This window comes from Coturnix japonica, unplaced genomic scaffold, assembly GCF_054131305.1.
Source record: "Coturnix japonica strain WE unplaced genomic scaffold, WE-NBRP24 Scf055, whole genome shotgun sequence".
Classification (NCBI taxonomy): Eukaryota; Metazoa; Chordata; class Aves; order Galliformes; family Phasianidae; genus Coturnix; species Coturnix japonica.
In genome coordinates, this window is record NW_028188958.1 from 458366 (window position 1) to 476284 (window position 17919).

The 17919-nt window shown below is 53.4% G+C and overlaps 1 protein-coding gene across 14 annotated transcripts in view; it reads left to right on the plus strand.

Annotated features, from left to right (window-relative positions):
* SHANK3 (SH3 and multiple ankyrin repeat domains 3) overlaps nucleotides 1-17919 on the plus strand; it is a 284023-nt gene that overhangs the window by 158346 nt on the left and 107758 nt on the right. For all 14 annotated transcript variants that reach the window (XR_014941032.1, XM_085533171.1, XM_085533169.1 and 11 more), the window contains one exon: nucleotides 16018-16093. Coding sequence is in view for 13 of the 14 variants with exons in the window: in XM_085533171.1 (XP_085389297.1) it covers nucleotides 16018-16093 (76 nt within the window). In the remaining variant the exon portion in view is untranslated. The remainder of the gene's footprint in view (nucleotides 1-16017; nucleotides 16094-17919) is intronic.

Genomic DNA, 17919 nt, shown 5'->3' on the forward strand with positions numbered 1-17919 from the left:
GGCTGCCCAAGGCGGTGGTGGAGTCTCCATCCATGGCAGCATTTAGCGGATGTGTAGACATGGCACTAAAGGTTTGTGATGAGACTCAGTAGGTCTGATTCATGGTTGGACTTGATGATACTGAAGGTCTTTTCCAGTGCAGGTGATTGTATGAATGGTTTTGACCTGGTAGTACTTTGCTGTAGAACAGAGCCATGCCAAACTTGCAGATGTTTCCAGCTGTGTTTACACACTGAGGAAGGTAGTGGGGTTATGTGAGGATGTCTCGCACTTGTTGAGGCAGGTTGAAGATGACAATGACGGGGTTGAGAGCAGCTCAAGAAATGCATTGTGACTGTCATTGAAACTCAGAGAGAACAAGCTGCAGGGCTGGCGTTTTGGAGATGGTATTAGGATGTTCCTTTAATCCACCTGTGTTTCTGTGCTTTGAGGGTGAAGGCCACGAGCTGCACATTGATCTGCCTTTAATGAGGCGGGTTCTTCTGTACCAGTGCCTCTAGGTAAGAGCTTCCTTCCCAGATCACATTTATAGACCCCTTAGTGTTTATTGACTTGGAAGAGGAATGTCTGGTCACCCAGCTCAGTTTCAGGTCTCAGGACACTTTGGCTTTTCACTTTCCAGTGAGGACCTCATTAAACATCTCCTGTATGTAGAGCCAAAATTATTGGGGGTTTAAACAAAGTTTTTCCATTGAAAACTCACTTTCTCTCGGTTCTAAATTTATTTCTTGGAGCTAATTGAGTTGGAGATCTTTGTGATTACTGACAGCAGAGGTGATCTTTCACATAGCGTCCTAATGTGCTAAGAGGAGATACAGGTTCTGGTTATGAGTCCCATCGCTTCATTACACGCTTCTACTCTTCAGCAGCACCTCCTCTAACTCCATACCCCATGTTCTACTCTAAGTGGCATGACGTTTGTATTGGAGCCAGGAAATTAATGTCTTTGTGCTTTCCACGTGGCTGGAACAGAGCTCTGTGTCAATCCAGGATCATCAGCAGGTGGTCCTCATGGCTGGTGGCCTCCCTGAGATCTGTAGGTGTGGGGATGTGCATGCAGGTACTGCTGGCTCTCTGCCCCTGGGCCACTCATGAGACCACGGTGCAGATCTGTGCTGTGCAGTGGGAGTGCATCCCCGCCAGGCACATTGTGCTCCCTCTTTTGCTTGTCACACAGCTCCATTTCTACATGCAGAGCTGCTGTGGAGAATCACCAGCACGTGGTGTGGGCAGCATCTGCAGCGCTGTCTGAGAGCCCAGGTGATGCTGGAAGGTGGTCTTTCTCTGTGGAATTTTGACTGAAATGAAGCAGAAGGAGCTGGCTCTCAGTGCCCGTGGGGATGTCTGCCTCCTGTGCTCCTTCCTCCCATCCTAAGCGCATCCCTGAGGACCACGATGCTCAGAGTGTGAGCTGCACAGCAGCAGCGAGGGAAGGTGCCTTCAGGAGAGATGGAGGTGAAGGAAAGCTGAGGGTGGGGAGCGCGTGTGATACACAGACTGCAGAAGCAGAGAGAGCACCAGACCCAGAACCTGCCAATTGTTCTGCAAAACGGTGATGTGAGGTATCTTGGTAATAAGGGAAGAGTCTGGATTTTTATAGCTGATGAAAAAAAAATGTAGTGAAGCAAATGGAGCTGACTTTCTCCAATAAGTTAACAAAGAGATGGAATTTGAAGAGAATGTTTTAAGTCAAAGGGACAAAACCCATCTCTGACGGAAGAGAAATCTTGCGGGTAGGGAATCCAAAAGTGAGAGCCTGAACGAAGCCCATAGGAAAGAGCAGAGCTCCCCAGGAACAAAGACTGGGATTTGTCTGCAAAGAAATCTATGTGAGAGGGATCTGAAATTCTAAATATAATGTGCACCTTGCCAAAAACACAGCAGAGAGAAATCTTGAATCATCTATTTCTCCTCTTAAAATTCTCGGCTGTACAAATGAGTGAGGAGAGCAGAAGTTGAGCTGTTAAGCAGTGAGGATGAGGTGAGATCAAAGCTAAATAGATCAAGCTCCAAGTCCATCAGGACACTTACCTGGATGTGTGGGAAGGTGGACTGCCTCGGCCCTTGGCCAGTGAGGGTGGCCCGGCTGGGGGTCCCCAGGTTCCTGACCCAGATTCCCATCAGGAGCAGCCAACCCCTGCAGACCCCATAAACCATGGGCACCAATTCTATGAGAGAAAGAATATGGGATGTTGGTGGAGGTTCCCATTGGGGTGGCCATAGATCAGAGGTGGGCAGCCGAGATGTGGTTGGCGAAGGAAATGTCATCGTTTGAGCTCGTTTGGATTCTGGGACAGAGCTTAACTGTGTCGTGGCAAATTATTAGTGAGGGTGGAGGAAGTGTGGGGGAGCACGAGAAGTTTGTCATCTGTCGCTGGCTGATTAGCGGTTGCATCTGTTGAGTGCTTTCACTGGGAGCTGTGGCCAAAAGAAAACAGGAATGTGCTGCTCGTGTCCCCTTGTGCAGTCGGATGCGGTGAGAACATTTTACTCTGAGAGGTGGGTGAGTTGGTGTAACAGAACCAGGATGAAATTCAGCAGGATAAAATGCAGGATCCTGCAGCGAGCTGATGGGAAGAACTCCCGTTGCAAACCAATGCTACTCTTGTTGAAACAACAGCTGGAGGGGTTCGTGCATTGGAGCTCTCCTGCCCTGCAGAGCCCACCGGTCTCTGGGGAAGTGCTGCTTGGAAATTAAAGGCCAGGCTTGGGTTTGTGAAGCAGAACGTGCCAAACGCAGGCAGCCTGTTGTCACAGTAACTTGTACGTGGATTGCGAGGTGTGATAATGGAGCATAAGCTCTACCCTGCGCCGCCAGCCTGGAACCTGGCCTTGGTATCAATCCAAGGCTGCTTGGAAGCACCTTGCTACTATTTGCCTCTCTCAAGTTTTGTTTGTTTGGAATGGCAGCGTAGCATCTCTTTTGGGAAACATTCTGTGCTCTTTATCTGCTTCCACGTACAAACCTGTCTGGAGAGAATCGCGAAGGCAGCTCTTTGCAGGCTGTGTCTGAAGTGCACGTGTGAGCCTCCTGGCGCTGATATTGCCCTGTGGCTGCTTCCCTGCCCTTGGAGCAGAGCTGCTCCTTCCCTCTGCTGCTTCCTGCCCAAGAGGGAGAGCAGTCAGCTCCGCACCGAGTGGCAGAGGTTTCCTTCCTCACCGCTTCTCATCTGCCCACGTGTTTGCCACAAGATTTGCAGTAGTTTTCATGGAGTCACAGAATGGCCTGGGTTGAAAAGGACCACAGTGATTGTGTACTTCAGCCCTCCTGCTACGTGCAGACCAGGCTGCATTGTTACAGCTGTGGCTTTCCATCATTGTAACATCTGTATTCATGGGATCACAGAATAAATAAGGCTGGAAGAGACCTCTAAGACCACCAAGTCCAAGCCCGGCCCATCCCCATCATACCCACTAACCACGGCCCTATTCCTGTCACACGAGACTCATTTACAGAGTTCCTGATGGACTTTTTTCTTGTGAGAAAGTAGAAGTAATGGTAAGACCAGGGGAGCTGTTGGTTACAATGGGAGATATTTGGTTTCTTCCCCGGTACCTGCGGGTGGCAGTGGAGGTAGCAGCAGGGTTGCTGCATAGTCCTGTTGTGAAAGGGCTTTGTGAACAAAGAGTTAAGAGCTTGAAACACCTCGTGCTGAAGGAACAAGTTTCTTATGTAGGAAGTGGTTTGAAGTTGTGACAATGACTGTTGGACAGTTTGCATTACTTACAAGTGGAATAATGAGATCGTGGTAGCAGTCAGGCCTGGCCCCTCTCCATCTCTTCTTGTGACCAGTGTAGATCTCCGAGCACAAATGACATAGCGAGGGAGTTTAAAAAATGACCACCATGGCTATTCCTGAGCCATCACCATCATCAGTTGGACCAGATGATCTTGTAGGTCCCTTCCAGCCTTGTGATTCTGTGATTCTATGATCTGTTCTGCCTGTGCTGTTCAGGAGAGTCAGAAGCATTTTCCAGCCAAGTACATGAGATGCCCCAGAGCCCATCAACACCGAAGATCTCAAAGTGTGTGTACCTACATTGGAGCCCAGAGCCCACAGGGAAGCTCTGCATCGTTACCAGTCCACCCCGGAGCGTGGTCCTGAGCCTGGTGTGGGAGCAGGGCTGTCCCTGGCCCCTGTGGGCTCAGGATGGGAAGGCACCGAAGCCGGTGGTGGTTTCTTTGGGTAGAGGGCACTGTTGTTCTTTGCTCATCTGCTGCCAACCTCAGGTGATAACGCGCGTAGGCTGCCGAGGTGGAGGAGGATTGTGGAGGATTCGGGTACCCAGGTGAAAAACAGCTCTCTGATCTCCGGCAGTGAGTTGGCTCTCTGTTGCTGGAGGTCTGCACTTCGGGGAGGCCACCCCAGTTTGTTTTGCTGTCCGTTCTGTGACTTATCTGTGTCTGTCCTGTGTCTGGAGGGACGAGTCACTTATTCCACCTCTTCTGCCATTGTCTGGGAGCACTGAGCTCTGCTTTGACCTGTGGAGGTCCTCCCCTGGAGGACTTCAGGTAACATGAATCTGGGCTTGTCTTCAGCTGGGCAATGTGAAAGTCTCATTTGCAATGATGGGGGGTGGAGCGATGAGTGCGGTCCTGCATCTGGGCAGGTTGGTGTCCCAGGGGCCGTGGTGATGTCCCAGTGACCACTGGTGTGGGTCAGATCTCTTTGGTTTGGTTGCAGTGGCTCAGACAGAGCCCCACGCCGTGAGCTGGAGCTGTGCGCTGTGGGGCTGGGTGGGCTTTTATTGGAGGCTCTGAACATGAGGGGAAGGAACCGCCCGAGGAAGGGTCTGGAGCTCGGATGTGAGCCAGGAGGGGGGGGAGGGAGCAGAAGCCAATGTGTGTTAACCACGAGGTGAGGCCGGGGGGTGCTGCATGCCTGGGATTTGTCGTGGCTTTGGTGCATTCCCTGCACTACCTTTACAGCCATTTGCTTTCACATGAAGAGCGGCAGCAAGAATACAGGTGTAGCTTCAGATTGGTTCCTGTTTGCTAAAGAAATGTACCTGCTTGTATCATGATCTCTTGGCTGGAGAGAGGCAGCTCTTCCCCTTTGGAGGTGACAACTCTCTGCCAAAGCAGGGAACCAGAACGAGTCCTCTGTTCACCTGCACCAGCGTTTAAAAGCCCCTTCACTTGTTTTTCACTTTCCTGCCTTCCACCCGACGCGGATCCTGTCTCCATTATTGCGCTTCCCACGCTGGGCTGCCTCTGTCCGTGCTGCCGTTAGCTTTGATCCCCGTCTCCCCATGTTTTAATTAATCCGCTGCTCTGCTGGCAGCCTCCCCTTCCAGCCAGGAATAAAGGTCAGCCTTGTGAGTACCGAGGGGCCGCTTTGCTTTTACAGCTAATATCTGTTACGTTGGCTGAGTTTTAATATTTCCCTTTCTGAGCGAGAGCTTGCAGGTCCCTGGATTCCTTCCAGCTCCGCTTTGCCTTCACATTCCTGACGGCAGAACTTTGCACTGATTTGCCCACAGAACGGCAGGCACATGCACACGTTGTCCGCATTCCCTGCAGGGATGGCCGTAGCAGTGCTGGGGTCAGGTGGGGTGCGTGGAGGAGCAGCAAAGTGCAGCCTCATCTGACCCTCTTAGCGCTGCCGTGGCTCTCAGCCCTGGTCTCCATCGCGCCCTGTCTCCAGGGAGCAGCGATGTGGTTGCCTTAAAGCACTCTCAGGCTGACACCTGAACTGCTCAGAGCCCCAACGAGTTTGAACCACAGACGAGGCGGCTGCTGGAGGTTGTTTCTGCTGGAGGTTGTTTCTGCTGGAGGTTGTTTCTGCTGGGCTGATTCATTTCAGCTTGGACATCTGAGAAAACAAAAAACCCACCATCGGAAGGCAGGGCTGTTTGGTTTCCTAGAGCAAGAATCTGGGCTCAGCAGAATGGTGCTACTGACACTGCAGAGCGTGGCAAACAAAGGTGGAGGGAACTGGGCTGGTTTAGCCTGGAGAAGAGAAGGCTGCGGGGAGACCTCATTGTGGCCTTTCAGTGCTCGAAGGGAGCGTATAAACAGGAGGGGTTATGGCTGTTTGTGAGGGTGGGCAGTGATGGGACAAGGGGGAATGGTTTGAAACTGAGACAGGGGAGGTTCAGGTTGGATCTTAGGAGGAAGTTTGTCACCCCGAGGGTGGTGACGCACTGAACAGGTTGCCCAAGGAGGCTGTGGATGCCCCATCCCTGCAGGCATTCAAGGCCAGGCTGGATGTGGCTCTGGGCAGCCTGGGCTGCTGGTTGGTGACCCTGCACACAGCAGGGGGTTGGAGCTGGATGAGCATTGGGGTCCTTTGCAGCCCAGGCCATGCTGTGGTTCTGTGGCTGGGAACAAAGCCTGGCCTTGCTGCTGCTGCTGCTGCTGGTGGCTCTGACCAGCGTTCATTCGGAATTCTGCACTGCTCCGGTTGCAGCAGGGCACTGCTCTCCTTGCAGTGGATGCTCTGCACCTTATCCCACAGCCCCTGAAAGAAGCCAGCCCTTTTTCTTTCTCTTTTTTTTTCACCACCTGGATGTGTGACCGTGGAGTCCTCACGGTTTTTATTTGGTTTCAATGCTTAAATTTTCTGCGGTGCCGTTTGACACGCCGTACATTGCCTTAGTTAATGTCTGCTGAGCACTTCGGTTCGGGCTGTTTTATGTTTTATTCATCCCTGGTGCTGTATTTGATATCAGCTCACACGATGAGTTAGAATTTCTGTCTTTTTTAAGCAACTGTATCATTATTAGTTGCTAATACCTTCTGGCACTCTTTCTTGTATTATGCACTTCCCACTGTTTCTGAAGCTCAACAGCCTTAAAAGAAATGGATACAAATCCCTTCTATATCCAGCTCCCTGCTTTTCCCACTCAGTTCTTTCACTTCTTGCTTTCTGCAGATTGCAGCATGCATTCCTCCAGTGCTGGGCTGTGGGCTATGGGCTATGGGTAGGGCTCTGGGCTCCAGGCAAGGCTCTAGGCAGGGCTGTGGGCTCTAGGTAGGGCTATGGGCAGGGCTGTGCTCTCAGCCAGGTGCCTGTCCCTGTGACAGCCTGAGCCCAGCTTTGCATGGAGAACATCCTGAAGATTTGCTGCAGGACATTGCTTTTGTGCAGGTTCTGGTGGGAGGGTCCCAGCCCAGTGGAGGCTGTCAGTAGTGCTTGGCTTGCTGCTGACCACGAGGAACTTGGATAACACGGGTAGAATCATAGAATCACATGGTTGGAAAGGACCTACGAGAGGTCCTAACAATCCTCCTGTCACTGTTTCTGCTGGAGCCAGGGATTGCGCTGCGAGTTGCATTGGTTAGAGCTGGGTTTCCTTGGGCAGCCTAGATGCACTCTGCAGAAGTGTAGGCAGAAGGGAGGGAGGTGGCTGCCCCGTCCGCCCTGCAGCTACAGGACCGGTGTCCCCCACTCACCCTCTGAATCCTTGCTGCTGACTCAGCTTTCTTCTGGTCCTCAGTTACTTCTCTGTGTTCCAAGGCTTGATGCAAACGTTAAGTCCAAAGAGAGCAGCAGGAAGATTCCTAAAGGATCCTAGCAAAGAACTCTGACCCAGAGCTGCTGATTTGATGGTTCTCTTCTCTAGCAGCTTGGAATCTCCTGTAATTATCAGTAGAATAAATGGTGGGTGGTCAGCACGCACGATCCTTTCTGTGTTCGTGGAAAGAACAAGTCCTGCTTAAAGACATTCACTTTAACTGCATTATTTTTGTTGTTGTGAATGATCAGCACCATTTCCAGGATGGCAGGATTTTTTTCATAGAGTCATCTGGATTGGGAAAGACCCCAAAGATCACCAAGTCCAACCCCAGCCCATCCCTGCCGTGCCTCTAACCCACATCCCTCAGTGCCACACATTCCCTTTTCTTGAGCCCCTCCAGAATTCGCATCATGAATCCGCGTATGAAGAGCAAGACAAAGCTGTACATATGGACTCCTCCCCACTTTCAAACCTTTGTGTAGGGGAAGTCACCTCAGTGTCCTACAGATCTTTGAAGAACTCAAGGAACATCAGGGCAGAGTTTGACGTGCTGTGCCCAGGTTTTCCAAGAGCCTTTTGGAGGACTTTCTCAGAGGCTGCCTCTCTGTAGCTGGCTGAAAGTTAAAAGCAAAGGATAGAAACAAGCACGTGGGTTCAACCTGAGGTGGGGGTGGTCGGTGCTGGGCCACAGGAAGCTTCCAGCGAGGACTTACAAAGAGAGGTGAGCATGGAAAGGTTGACAGCAGAATATACTGGGAACGTGAGAAAGGAGGGAGACGTGGAATGATTTACTGTCCTTTGCCTTAATGTGAGAATTAAGCTTGCTGCCTGATCCCATTGACTCCACAAATGGATGTACTGCATGCACACAGCACAGCTCTGGGGCTCATTGCTGCAGCGGGTGGAGATTCAAGGCTCCAGGAGGAGACCATGCAAAATTCATGGAGGCCGTGTTCCTTGGGTTTAATAAAGTGCTGGTTCTGGTCCCGCTCTGCTGAGAGGCTGAAGGTGGCCTTTGCTCACACAGCCTTTGTTCGGAGCTCTGCACTGACCACTGCTGTCTGCCAACATGCAGAGCCCTTGAAGAGTCCTCCAGAGCTTTCCTGTGCAGTTCTTCAGTCACTGTGGGGAATGAGGGCCTCAGTCCTACAGCTGGTGGGTCTGGTGCCAAGGGTTAAGCTGAAGTAGGGCCATAACCCTGCCAGGTCCTTACCAGCAACCTGAGTGAGATGGCATCTTTCTGCTGGTTTCTTTCCTCAGCTCTACCATGTTCTTGGCAGAAAATGAATCAGTGTTGTTATTCATCTTTATCAGGCTTAAGGTTCCCTCCCCACCCACTCTCTGTATTACTGCCCAGGTTGGAGGATGCCACATTATCAGCACTTTTATCTTCTGTTTCTGGATCCTGGAGTCTTTCCCCAAGCCAGATCTGGAAGGGAACGTAGCAGAACCCTCTGGCTCCTCAACTGTTGTGCTTCCAAATCGAGGACCCCCATCCGCTGTTCTGCGGAGCTCCTCGTGCAGAGTCGCTGTGATGTGGGTGTTCTCCTCCTGCAGGAGCATGAAGCTGAGGATGAGAGGCAGGAACACAACCGGTCCTGCCTTGCTGTGCTGGAAGTCTCTGCAGCTGCACAGTGTCACCGTCCCTGGTTGCCTAGTGGGTGCCATACCAGCAGAACCTCCATCTCCCCGCTGGCACCAAGCCCTGGGTTGGTTGGGTTTCCTTGCATGGCAGTGAGGTTTGGCAGAGGGATAGCTCTTGCTTCTCCTCTTTATTCTTCATGGGTCCCTGTCTTGGCCAGGTGCTGGGGCAACACTCATCTTCAAAAGGTGCCACTGTTCTGTGTCACCTGTGCCATCTTACGTTGGGTGCCCAAACTGCTCTTGAAGCAAAACTGTGGAGCTAAGTGACAAAACCAGAACTCCCCATCCATCGCGTTGTACCCAGTGAGTGGTTGGGGTGAGGTGAGTCCACACAGACCCCCCCCTGCTTCTTGAGAGGGCAGTGAAGATCACCCCGTCCCTGCTGCCTCGATGTCCCCAGGGCACACATTGGTCAGTGCAGATCGAGGGATGCAACAGAAGCAGAAGGGAAAAAAAAACACATAAGTGAGGAATCAAAGATGCCCAACACGAACAGCTCTGACTAAGGTTTAGGTCACCTCAATTCCGACATTTCTTAAGTGTGTTCAAAGCAGGCACACATTCAGCCTGGCCACGTACCTCACAGGCAGACAGACAAGCGCAGATCCATTTCTCCCTTGCTGTGCTGGTGCCAATAAGTGCTGTCCCCTGCTGTCTCCATCCCCTCTGATTAGCGCCCACTGCCTGTAAGCTGCCTCTTTTCCCCGGAGCTGTGAGCATAGCTCTGTATTTTCCCAGCACGTGGTTGCAGAGTTAGGGGATCCCTGGGATGGTGGGACAGCAATTTGTTGTGCATTTGGAGTGGGAACGTCTGTCCTGTGCTGTGCCTTGTGATGCCAGCAGAACCAGTCCAGGTAAATGGGGAAGGGGCTCCTGAGACCCCATGTGACACTGGCAGCTTTTGTCCTGGGGGGCACAGCGCTGCCATGAGAGCTGATGTGCCAGGTGGCAGCGGGGATGTGGCAGAGCAGATGTGGCGACGGCACTGAAGGTGCTGGTGTAACTCTGTGCTTGAAGGCTCCTTGCTGAGCTCCCCGTGTGCTGTGTGTGCTCTGGGAGCCCAAGTGGAGCAGTGCTGGATTGTGGTGTGGGGCGTCGTGGTGCCAACCATCCTGGGCAGCATGGAGGTGGCACTGCTCCATCCCTGCTGGTCATAGCAGACACTGCTGCAGAGTGGCAGGGTTTGCAGGAGGACTTGGCTGAGGCACAGGTGACGTTCCCTGGAGATAACGAGCAGCTTCAGGGAGTCCTCAATAAATCTGTTCTTTGGTTGCTTTAAGAAATGATTATTAAAAACAGAAACAAACAACAACAAAACTTGAAGAAAAAAGGTCCATGTTAGGGACTGTGTCATCATCTCTGCAGTGCTGTAAGAGTTGTGGGTCTCTCCAAGGTCCACGTCCTGCTGATGAGCTCATGGGGCAGCATCTCCATTGGGCATCTTTATAGAATCACAGAACCACAGGGGCTGGAAGGGGCCAGGAGAGATCACTGCATCCAACCCCCTGCTCACACAGGCTCCCTACAGCAGGTCACACCAGCAGGCATCCAGATGGGCCTTGAGTATCTCTATATAAGGAGACTCCACAACACCTTGCTTGGGGCATTGCTCTCCCGAGTGCATTGTAGCCCTGGGAGTGCCTGGGGGAGAGGAGCAAGGCAGCACATTGGGGAAGTTTGTTTCTTCACATTATTAAGGTAGGAGAAAGTGCACTTTCTTGGATGCCCCATCCCTGGAGGTGCCCCAGGCCATGCACGGAGCCATGGGCAGCCTGATCTCATGGGGGGCACCCAGCCCATGGCAGGGGAGGAGCTGGGGGGCTTTGGTCCCTTTCCAATCCAACCTGCACCTGCCTGGGTTGTACTCCCTGGAAATTCTCATTGTATAAATCTGTATAAACCTGCATGGAGCAGCATGGAGAACCTCTGAGTGGTGTTTCTCGGGGTCCGCTGCTGCTGGGCTCTGTTGACTGCTCTCCCTGCTCCCTTGAACCAACAGCTGCCCAGCTTAGTCCTTGGGAGGGGTGAAGCACAGATGCTGCTCTCTGACACACAGTTATTTGAGAGTTGACTTCCAGCTTATTTGCAGTTTTTTTTTCCCAGTTACAGATGGGCTAAAAACTCTAACAAGCATAATCACATCGCAAGCATAACTCATAAATGAAAGGCAAGAAAGACTAATACAATTATCTCCTCGGTGCACTTGTGTAACGCTGGCCAAAGTTGCTCCACATGATTACATCTCGTACATAAATTACTGCATGAAACTGATGATGGTACAGCGAGGCTTCCAGAAGAATTCGCTTTCAGAGAAAAGTTGCATTTGAACTTCAAAGAATAAACATCAGTCGTGGGGAAACAGAAGTGAGTTAACGGCCCTGCATAAAGCGCGGCCGCAGCACAAATCACCACGCAAATACATCCCTGGGCTTCTCTGTCTTCAGTCAACAGAGCCAGGTGCCGCAGGGGTGTGAATTAGCTGATTCTCCTGGTGATGCCGTAAGGAAGGGAAGAGTCATACTTGAAGGGTTTCCACGCCTGCTTGCGTTTGAAGTGAGGTTTGCTGGTGTGCAGACATCTGAGCTGGGGCTGCGGCTGCCAGAGGAGCACATGCCAGCAGCTGGTGGCAGCGTCCCCCATGTTGCAGCTCCTTCTCCTCAGTGGGGTCCACCACGATCCCTGCTGGACTCGGTGCCGCGTGCCCTTCCTCCTCTCAGCACAGTTCAGCAGTTCTTGCTCTGAAATCATTCCCTTTCTCTCCAGCACTGTGTTGGGATGCAGCCCCAGCCAGATTGGCTGGCTGGCACCAAGCCTGGAAGAGGCTTTAATTGTGGTGGCATCTGCTCATCAGCCTACTCCGAGTCAGGTGCTCAAGAGCACTGTTTGGGATGCGTGGGTGAAATCCACAATGGGCAGCGGCTCCGTCTGCAAGCGCTGTGCCGGGGGTTGGGGCGGGCGCCTGCGGGGCTGCAGCAGAGCAGGACCTCTGTGCTGGCTCCCAGTGGAAGCCCTGCTGCTGGCACCCACAGCTCGCTGAACCCAGCCTGGGTTTGCTGGCGTTGTGCAGCAGCAGCCCCAGCGTGGATGGAGCTCGTGGAGCAGCAGCACGGCTCCCCATTGGCACACACAGCCAAGAGCTGCCAGGCTCGTGGTCCGGCTGCAGCAGGAGGAGGCGGCTGCCCAGCAGTTCTCCTGACCAAGAGCATCGTCTGCGCGTGGTGTCACTTCTAGAGTGGTGAGATGCTTCAGGAAGCAATGAATCAGGGCTCCCAGAAGGGACTGGTGACACAGAGCTGGGGCATCTGTGAGCCTTTTTGGTGGGTGTGTTGGCACAAGAAGCGTCTGCGTTGTGGTGTAGGCACAGGTGCAGGCCCCAGCTTCCTCCATTCCCAGGACCGGCATCTCCTCTGACTTGCACATCAGTGCTTTTAGTGTAAAATTTCAATTGAAAAGATTGTATCCATTTCAGATCCTCCTTTTTGACCAGCACAGAATCTAATTGGTATCTCCCTTCCTGAGTTCCTTATCTGCTTGATGGCTTTATGGTTTGCGATGACCTTGACCTCCCGGTGGTTCGATGCAGCTCTTGGCTGATAGCAGCAATATTCCTGCTGCTGCATTACATGATTTAAGGGATCGTTTTCCAGCATCTGACTCGTCACGCTTTGCCTGGTGCTCTGGTGCAGGCAGCTGTGCTGTGCTGCCTAAAGTGCCCTCAGCATACAGCCACCAGGGAAGGTGCTTGCTGGGGACACCCTGGCTTTAAGGGCAGGCCTTCGTTTGTGTTGGTCACTGTGCTGGCCTGTTGACCTCTGAGAATCTGTGCTGCTGTAGTGCCTTATCTATGTTGCTGTGACATAGGAGCACCCGATCACAAACAGATGATGAAAGAGACGTTGCCACCCATAATCAGAGATGCGTAAGGCTTGCATTTAATTAGATGAAGCTCAGTTCTTAGAAGCGCAGCTCCAACGTTCCACAGAAACAAAACATCATCTTTTCACATTCCAAAAGATTTATTGTTTTTCTTCCATCTGTAATGCGGTGTTTGCTGTCTGAGGCTGGGAACAACCAGGTCATCAGCTCCGGCCCAGCAGCGCTCTGCCCCGCCTGCACAACAGCTGCTGCCCTCCTGTCACCTTCTCTCCAGCACATCCACCTTCTCTTGTCCAGCCGTGGGACGTTCCGCATTCCCGTGTTTGTGTTTAGTGCCAGGAGGCAGCTTTGCCTAGAAAAATCTGTTTGGAAAACTTGACAAAGGCCGCTTACAGGTGGTTTGCGGAGCAGCTTCAGCACAGCCTGCATCCATCCACGCGCTCCTGCTGGGTGCCAGCCTGTAGTTTTCCAGCGCTCTGTGTTCCCTGTTCCCATTTCCCTGCTGGCACAGCTCCTCCCACAGGGTGCCCCAGGAGCTGGCACCTCCGCGCCCGCTTGCTCCCTCGTCCCTAAATATAGAGCCTCCCTCTCCACACCTCTCCAAAGCATTCGCTCCTCTCCATCCATCAGCCTGGGTCCCTGATGCCTCCTTGACGGCTCCATTAAACACACACTCCGCAGCAGCTATATTTAGAAGTCAGGAAGAGAACGAGCCTTTGGGCTGCGGGCAGCCCATAAATCGAGTTCTCTGAGCAAAGTCACCACTCTTCTATCTGGAACGAGATCAATGGAGGTGTTTGCAGACGAGGTACCAGTGTCTGTGCACGCGTGGATGGGAGGCAGGAGATGACGAGGCAGAGCACAGCAGAGGAGGAGGGAGGAGAAGGACCTAAAGCATGGCTGTATGGGAAGGGGGGAGTGAGACTTCCTGAGGGTCCCTGTGCACAGCAGTGAGGGGAATGTATCTGTAGCACCGCGGGGCAGCAGGGCTGCACTCATCCCTTGCAGGGTCATAAGGGGGCAGGAAACATCTGTGACCCCCTGCACGCCATGAAGCAGGTGGTGGCTGCGCTCCCTTTGGCTGTTGGGGTCTGCCCAGCTGGTGCCCACATGGAGGCCGCCCCCTTCACCCCCAGCGCATCCACCTCAGCTCGTGCAGCTCAACAACCCGCTGCTGCTGAGCAGGATGGAGGTGGGGTGCAGAGCTGCTCAGGTGTTTTTAGCCCCAGGTGAGGGGTTCAGCTCCTTATGTCACTGCACAGACTGCTTACAGTCTCTGCTTCTTGGCACAGCTCGTCTGTTCCTCAGTAAGATTAATTCCTCAGGTCTTACAGACAGTTTCTCCCGGGCCAGGGTTTGGTGGAAGATCACCGGCCTAGAGGACCCACAGGGCGGCAGGAGGGGCTGCCCTGAAAGCTTCGGCCTGCTCGGTACCCGCGGGGCCTAACGAGGCCTACTCGGGGCCTATTGAGGCCTATTGAGGCCTACTTGGGGCCTACTCGGGGCCTATTGAGGCCTACTTGGGGCCTACTCGGGGCCTGCTCGGGTCCTGCCCCAGGCCTGCAGGTCCTGCCCGCCGCGCGGCCCCGGGCCCGGCTCTGCCTTCTCCGCGATGGAGCTCGGGCTCCCCCTGGCGGCAGCGCCGCTCGGCCGCGTTGAATCGCGCCCCTCCACCGCAGCGCTGCGGCACCGCGGGCGGCCGAGGGGAGAGCGGCGGGTGCGGCCTGACGGCGATGGCTGCGGGGCTATGAGCTGCGGGGCTATGAGCGCTCGGCTCACACACCGCGATCCCGTCGTGGGGAATAAACCCATAAGGCAGGAGGGTGTGAGAAAGGAGAACCCCCCCCAGACGGGGCTGCTTTTAGCCCAGTTGGCTCCATTCTGTGCCCGCTGCCCCCCGTCCTGCCAGCAAACAGAGCCCGGCCCCTCCGACGGACCCAGAGCTCCAGCTGTGCCCCCATTGCAGAGCGGAGGGTTCGAGCAGCTCCCTGCCCTGCTGGCAGCGCACCCTGCGGCCCCGTTGGTCCTTTGAGCCCCTTTTGGCTGCCTGACGGGCAGTGTTGGCTTCCAGGACCTCGGGTCCTGCTCCACAGAGCTCCTTTGTGCAGCTCTGCCTCCTGCCTGCTCTGCTGCAGCCCCTTCTTGGTGGCAGTTGTCATTTTGGATTCCAAAGCAGGAAAAAGCCAACGTTTATTTTGCTTTGGGTGCAGCCAAAAGAGGAAATGGAGCCCCATCCACGCTCCACTATTCGTGCCCTCCCCTTTTCCCTTCACCCCTCCTAACCCCCCAGCTCAGCAGCATGGAGTGGTTTGGTGTCCCATCACCCTGCTGCAGGTTGAGTTGGCTCAGCATCACTCAGCCCAGTTCAGTGCGAGGCCCGCGGTGCTTCCTGCAGGTTGTTTGACGTGCAGATAAATCTGCTTTAGGCAGCGTAGGGTCAGTTGGGAAGGTTGGTCCCTCCCAGCCTTGGGTCGCGGGGCTGCTGGGGATGGCGCTGCTGTTCACACACGGGGTAGCAGAACCTTTGTGTTCCTTCCTCCCCTTTCTTACGCCTTCTGTGCACCCATTGGGCCCACTGAGCGCTGATGAGGAGGGTGGGAGCTGTTTCCATCTCTTCTGTGGGGTTTACATCCAAATTCCCTGAGATGGGCAGATCCAAGTGGCCAGAGGGGAGGTGGGGAAGGATCCGGCTGCTGTCCCGGGACGCAGAACACACCTTTGCTTTGCTGGGGCTGGTTCTTCCCCTCAGCTCCGCTTTGGAGTTATGGTGAAATTTGCTGCTGTACATTGAAATCTGCAGGGTTAGGAGTGATAATAGCAGGATCTGCTGCTCGCAGGAGCTGCTGGGTGCAGCTGGGGCTGTGCACAGCTCTGCGTGGGGCTGTGTGCTGACACGTGGGTTGTGGCTCGTTTTGCTCCTGGTGCTTTAGTGAGGGTCGTCTCGCTGTGTGCACACACACAGAAGCAGACTGCGACTGCTGCTCCGTTAGCCCTCAGCTCTGCACTCTGTCTTTTTTTTTTTTTTTCTTGTAGAAACCAGAGAAGACAGAACAAAGCGTCTCTTCCGACATTACACTGTGGGCTCCTACGACAATTTCACCTCTCACAGGTAAGCTGCAGCGCCTTTGCTTTGTGATACAAAGAGATTCATTTCTGGGGGCAGAGCGTCCTGCTGGCTCAGCACTGTGTGCTGTGGGCACTGAAAGGGGAGGGAACTTTGCTGCTTCCAGTGCATCCAGCCTTTGGTGTGGCTCCAGGGGTTAAAATGCGGCCACAGGGCAGGGCGGTCTGCTTCGTGTCTTGGTTTAGGAGTGAATGTCCTGGGAATGCTTTGATGTGCTCTGGAAATTGAGGAGATGTGCTGGGTGCGGATGGAGGGGGGCAGCTTCATGCTGAAGGGGGGGGACGCTGCAGGGAAGTGATTGCATCAAGTGGCTGTCATTGAGTGTTTGTTCTGTGCACCCAGGGCTGTGATCTGGGTGTTGTGTGTATACACCCAGTGCTGTGATCTGGGTGTTGTGTGTGTGCACCCAGGGCTGTGATCTGGGTGTTGTGTGCACCCAGGGCTGTGATCTAAGTGTTGTGTGTATGCACCCAGGGCTGTGATCTGGGTGTTTGTTCTGTGCACCCAGGGCTGTGATCTGGGTGCCGTGTGTGTGCACCCAGGGCTGTGATCTGGGTGTTGTGTGTGTGCACCCAGGGCTGTGATCTGGGTGTTGTGTGTGTGCACCCAGGGCTGTGATCTGGGTGTTGTGTGTGTGCACCCAGTGCTGTGATCTGGGTGTTGTGTGTGTGCACCCAGGGCTGTGATCTGGGTGTTGTGTGCCCCCTGTGATCTGGGTGTTCTGCTTCATGGCATCGATTGAAGCAGCTTCATTGTGCACGATGGCACTTGACAAGCAGTCAGACCTGGTGCAGCACTCAGCAAGGGAAGCATCCTGGCAGCAGGGTGATGCTGCTGCTCAGTGCCTGGGCTCCAGCAGCCCGGTGCAGGAGCAGCGCTGCCCTTTGGGCCCAGGACTGTGCTGCTGATGTGGGGTGTGATTCTGTGAGGCTGTTCCATGGAATACAGACCTTGCTCACAGTCAGACTTCAGCGCTGTTAAATGCTGTTGATCATTAAAGTAACTGGGCAGGCATTATTGCATGTGCAATAAGTATGAGTGACGTGGAAGGAGCGAGCTGTGACAATTCATTATGCTAAGCTCTCCAGCCTTTGGGCTCGCCGACAAGGCAGTGAATGTGTTGTGTTTCTCTGAGCTGCTTATCCCCAATCTGTCTCCACAGCTCTGAACACGTTTTACTCCCGAGTTCTGGGCGTACCTTGTTGGGATGCTCAGAAATCTTGTGACACGCTTCCTTGGGCTGATTGTATTCTTAGCTGATCATGGGACAAAGAGAAAGTGCTGCTATGACTCAGAAAACAGCACGGAATCAAAACGGGGTGTGTGGGGGGGAAGCACCGATCCCCATCGTGACCAAACACCCCAAGGGAGCTCCAAAAGGGCAGGAAATAGGTCAGAATTTGCAGGTGATTTAAAGTTACCTTTGTCAAGCAAGACAGGAGTGGGTGGATGAAGTTGCATCAAGCTGGGTCAGTAACTGATGTGATAAAAGCGTGTTTATTTTGCCACGTGGAAGATAACAGCCAAAGAAATGCTCTGAGCTGCTCTCACCCATTAAAGGTTTTTCAGCTCTTTGGAATGGCTTAAGAATAAAGTCCTGCCTTCACTGTGACATCCAAGTGCAGTTGTTGGGAAATTAGAAGGGAACAGAACAGAAGATGTAAATAGTTGACTGTTGGTGTTGATCTGCACTATGAACACCTATCGGAACCTGCGTCCACTTTTCATCTTTCAGACTTAAAAGATCATTCACCAGACATTGGCAGAGAAAACCAGCAGGTGCTCAAGATGGTAAAGTGTCTTCCATGAAG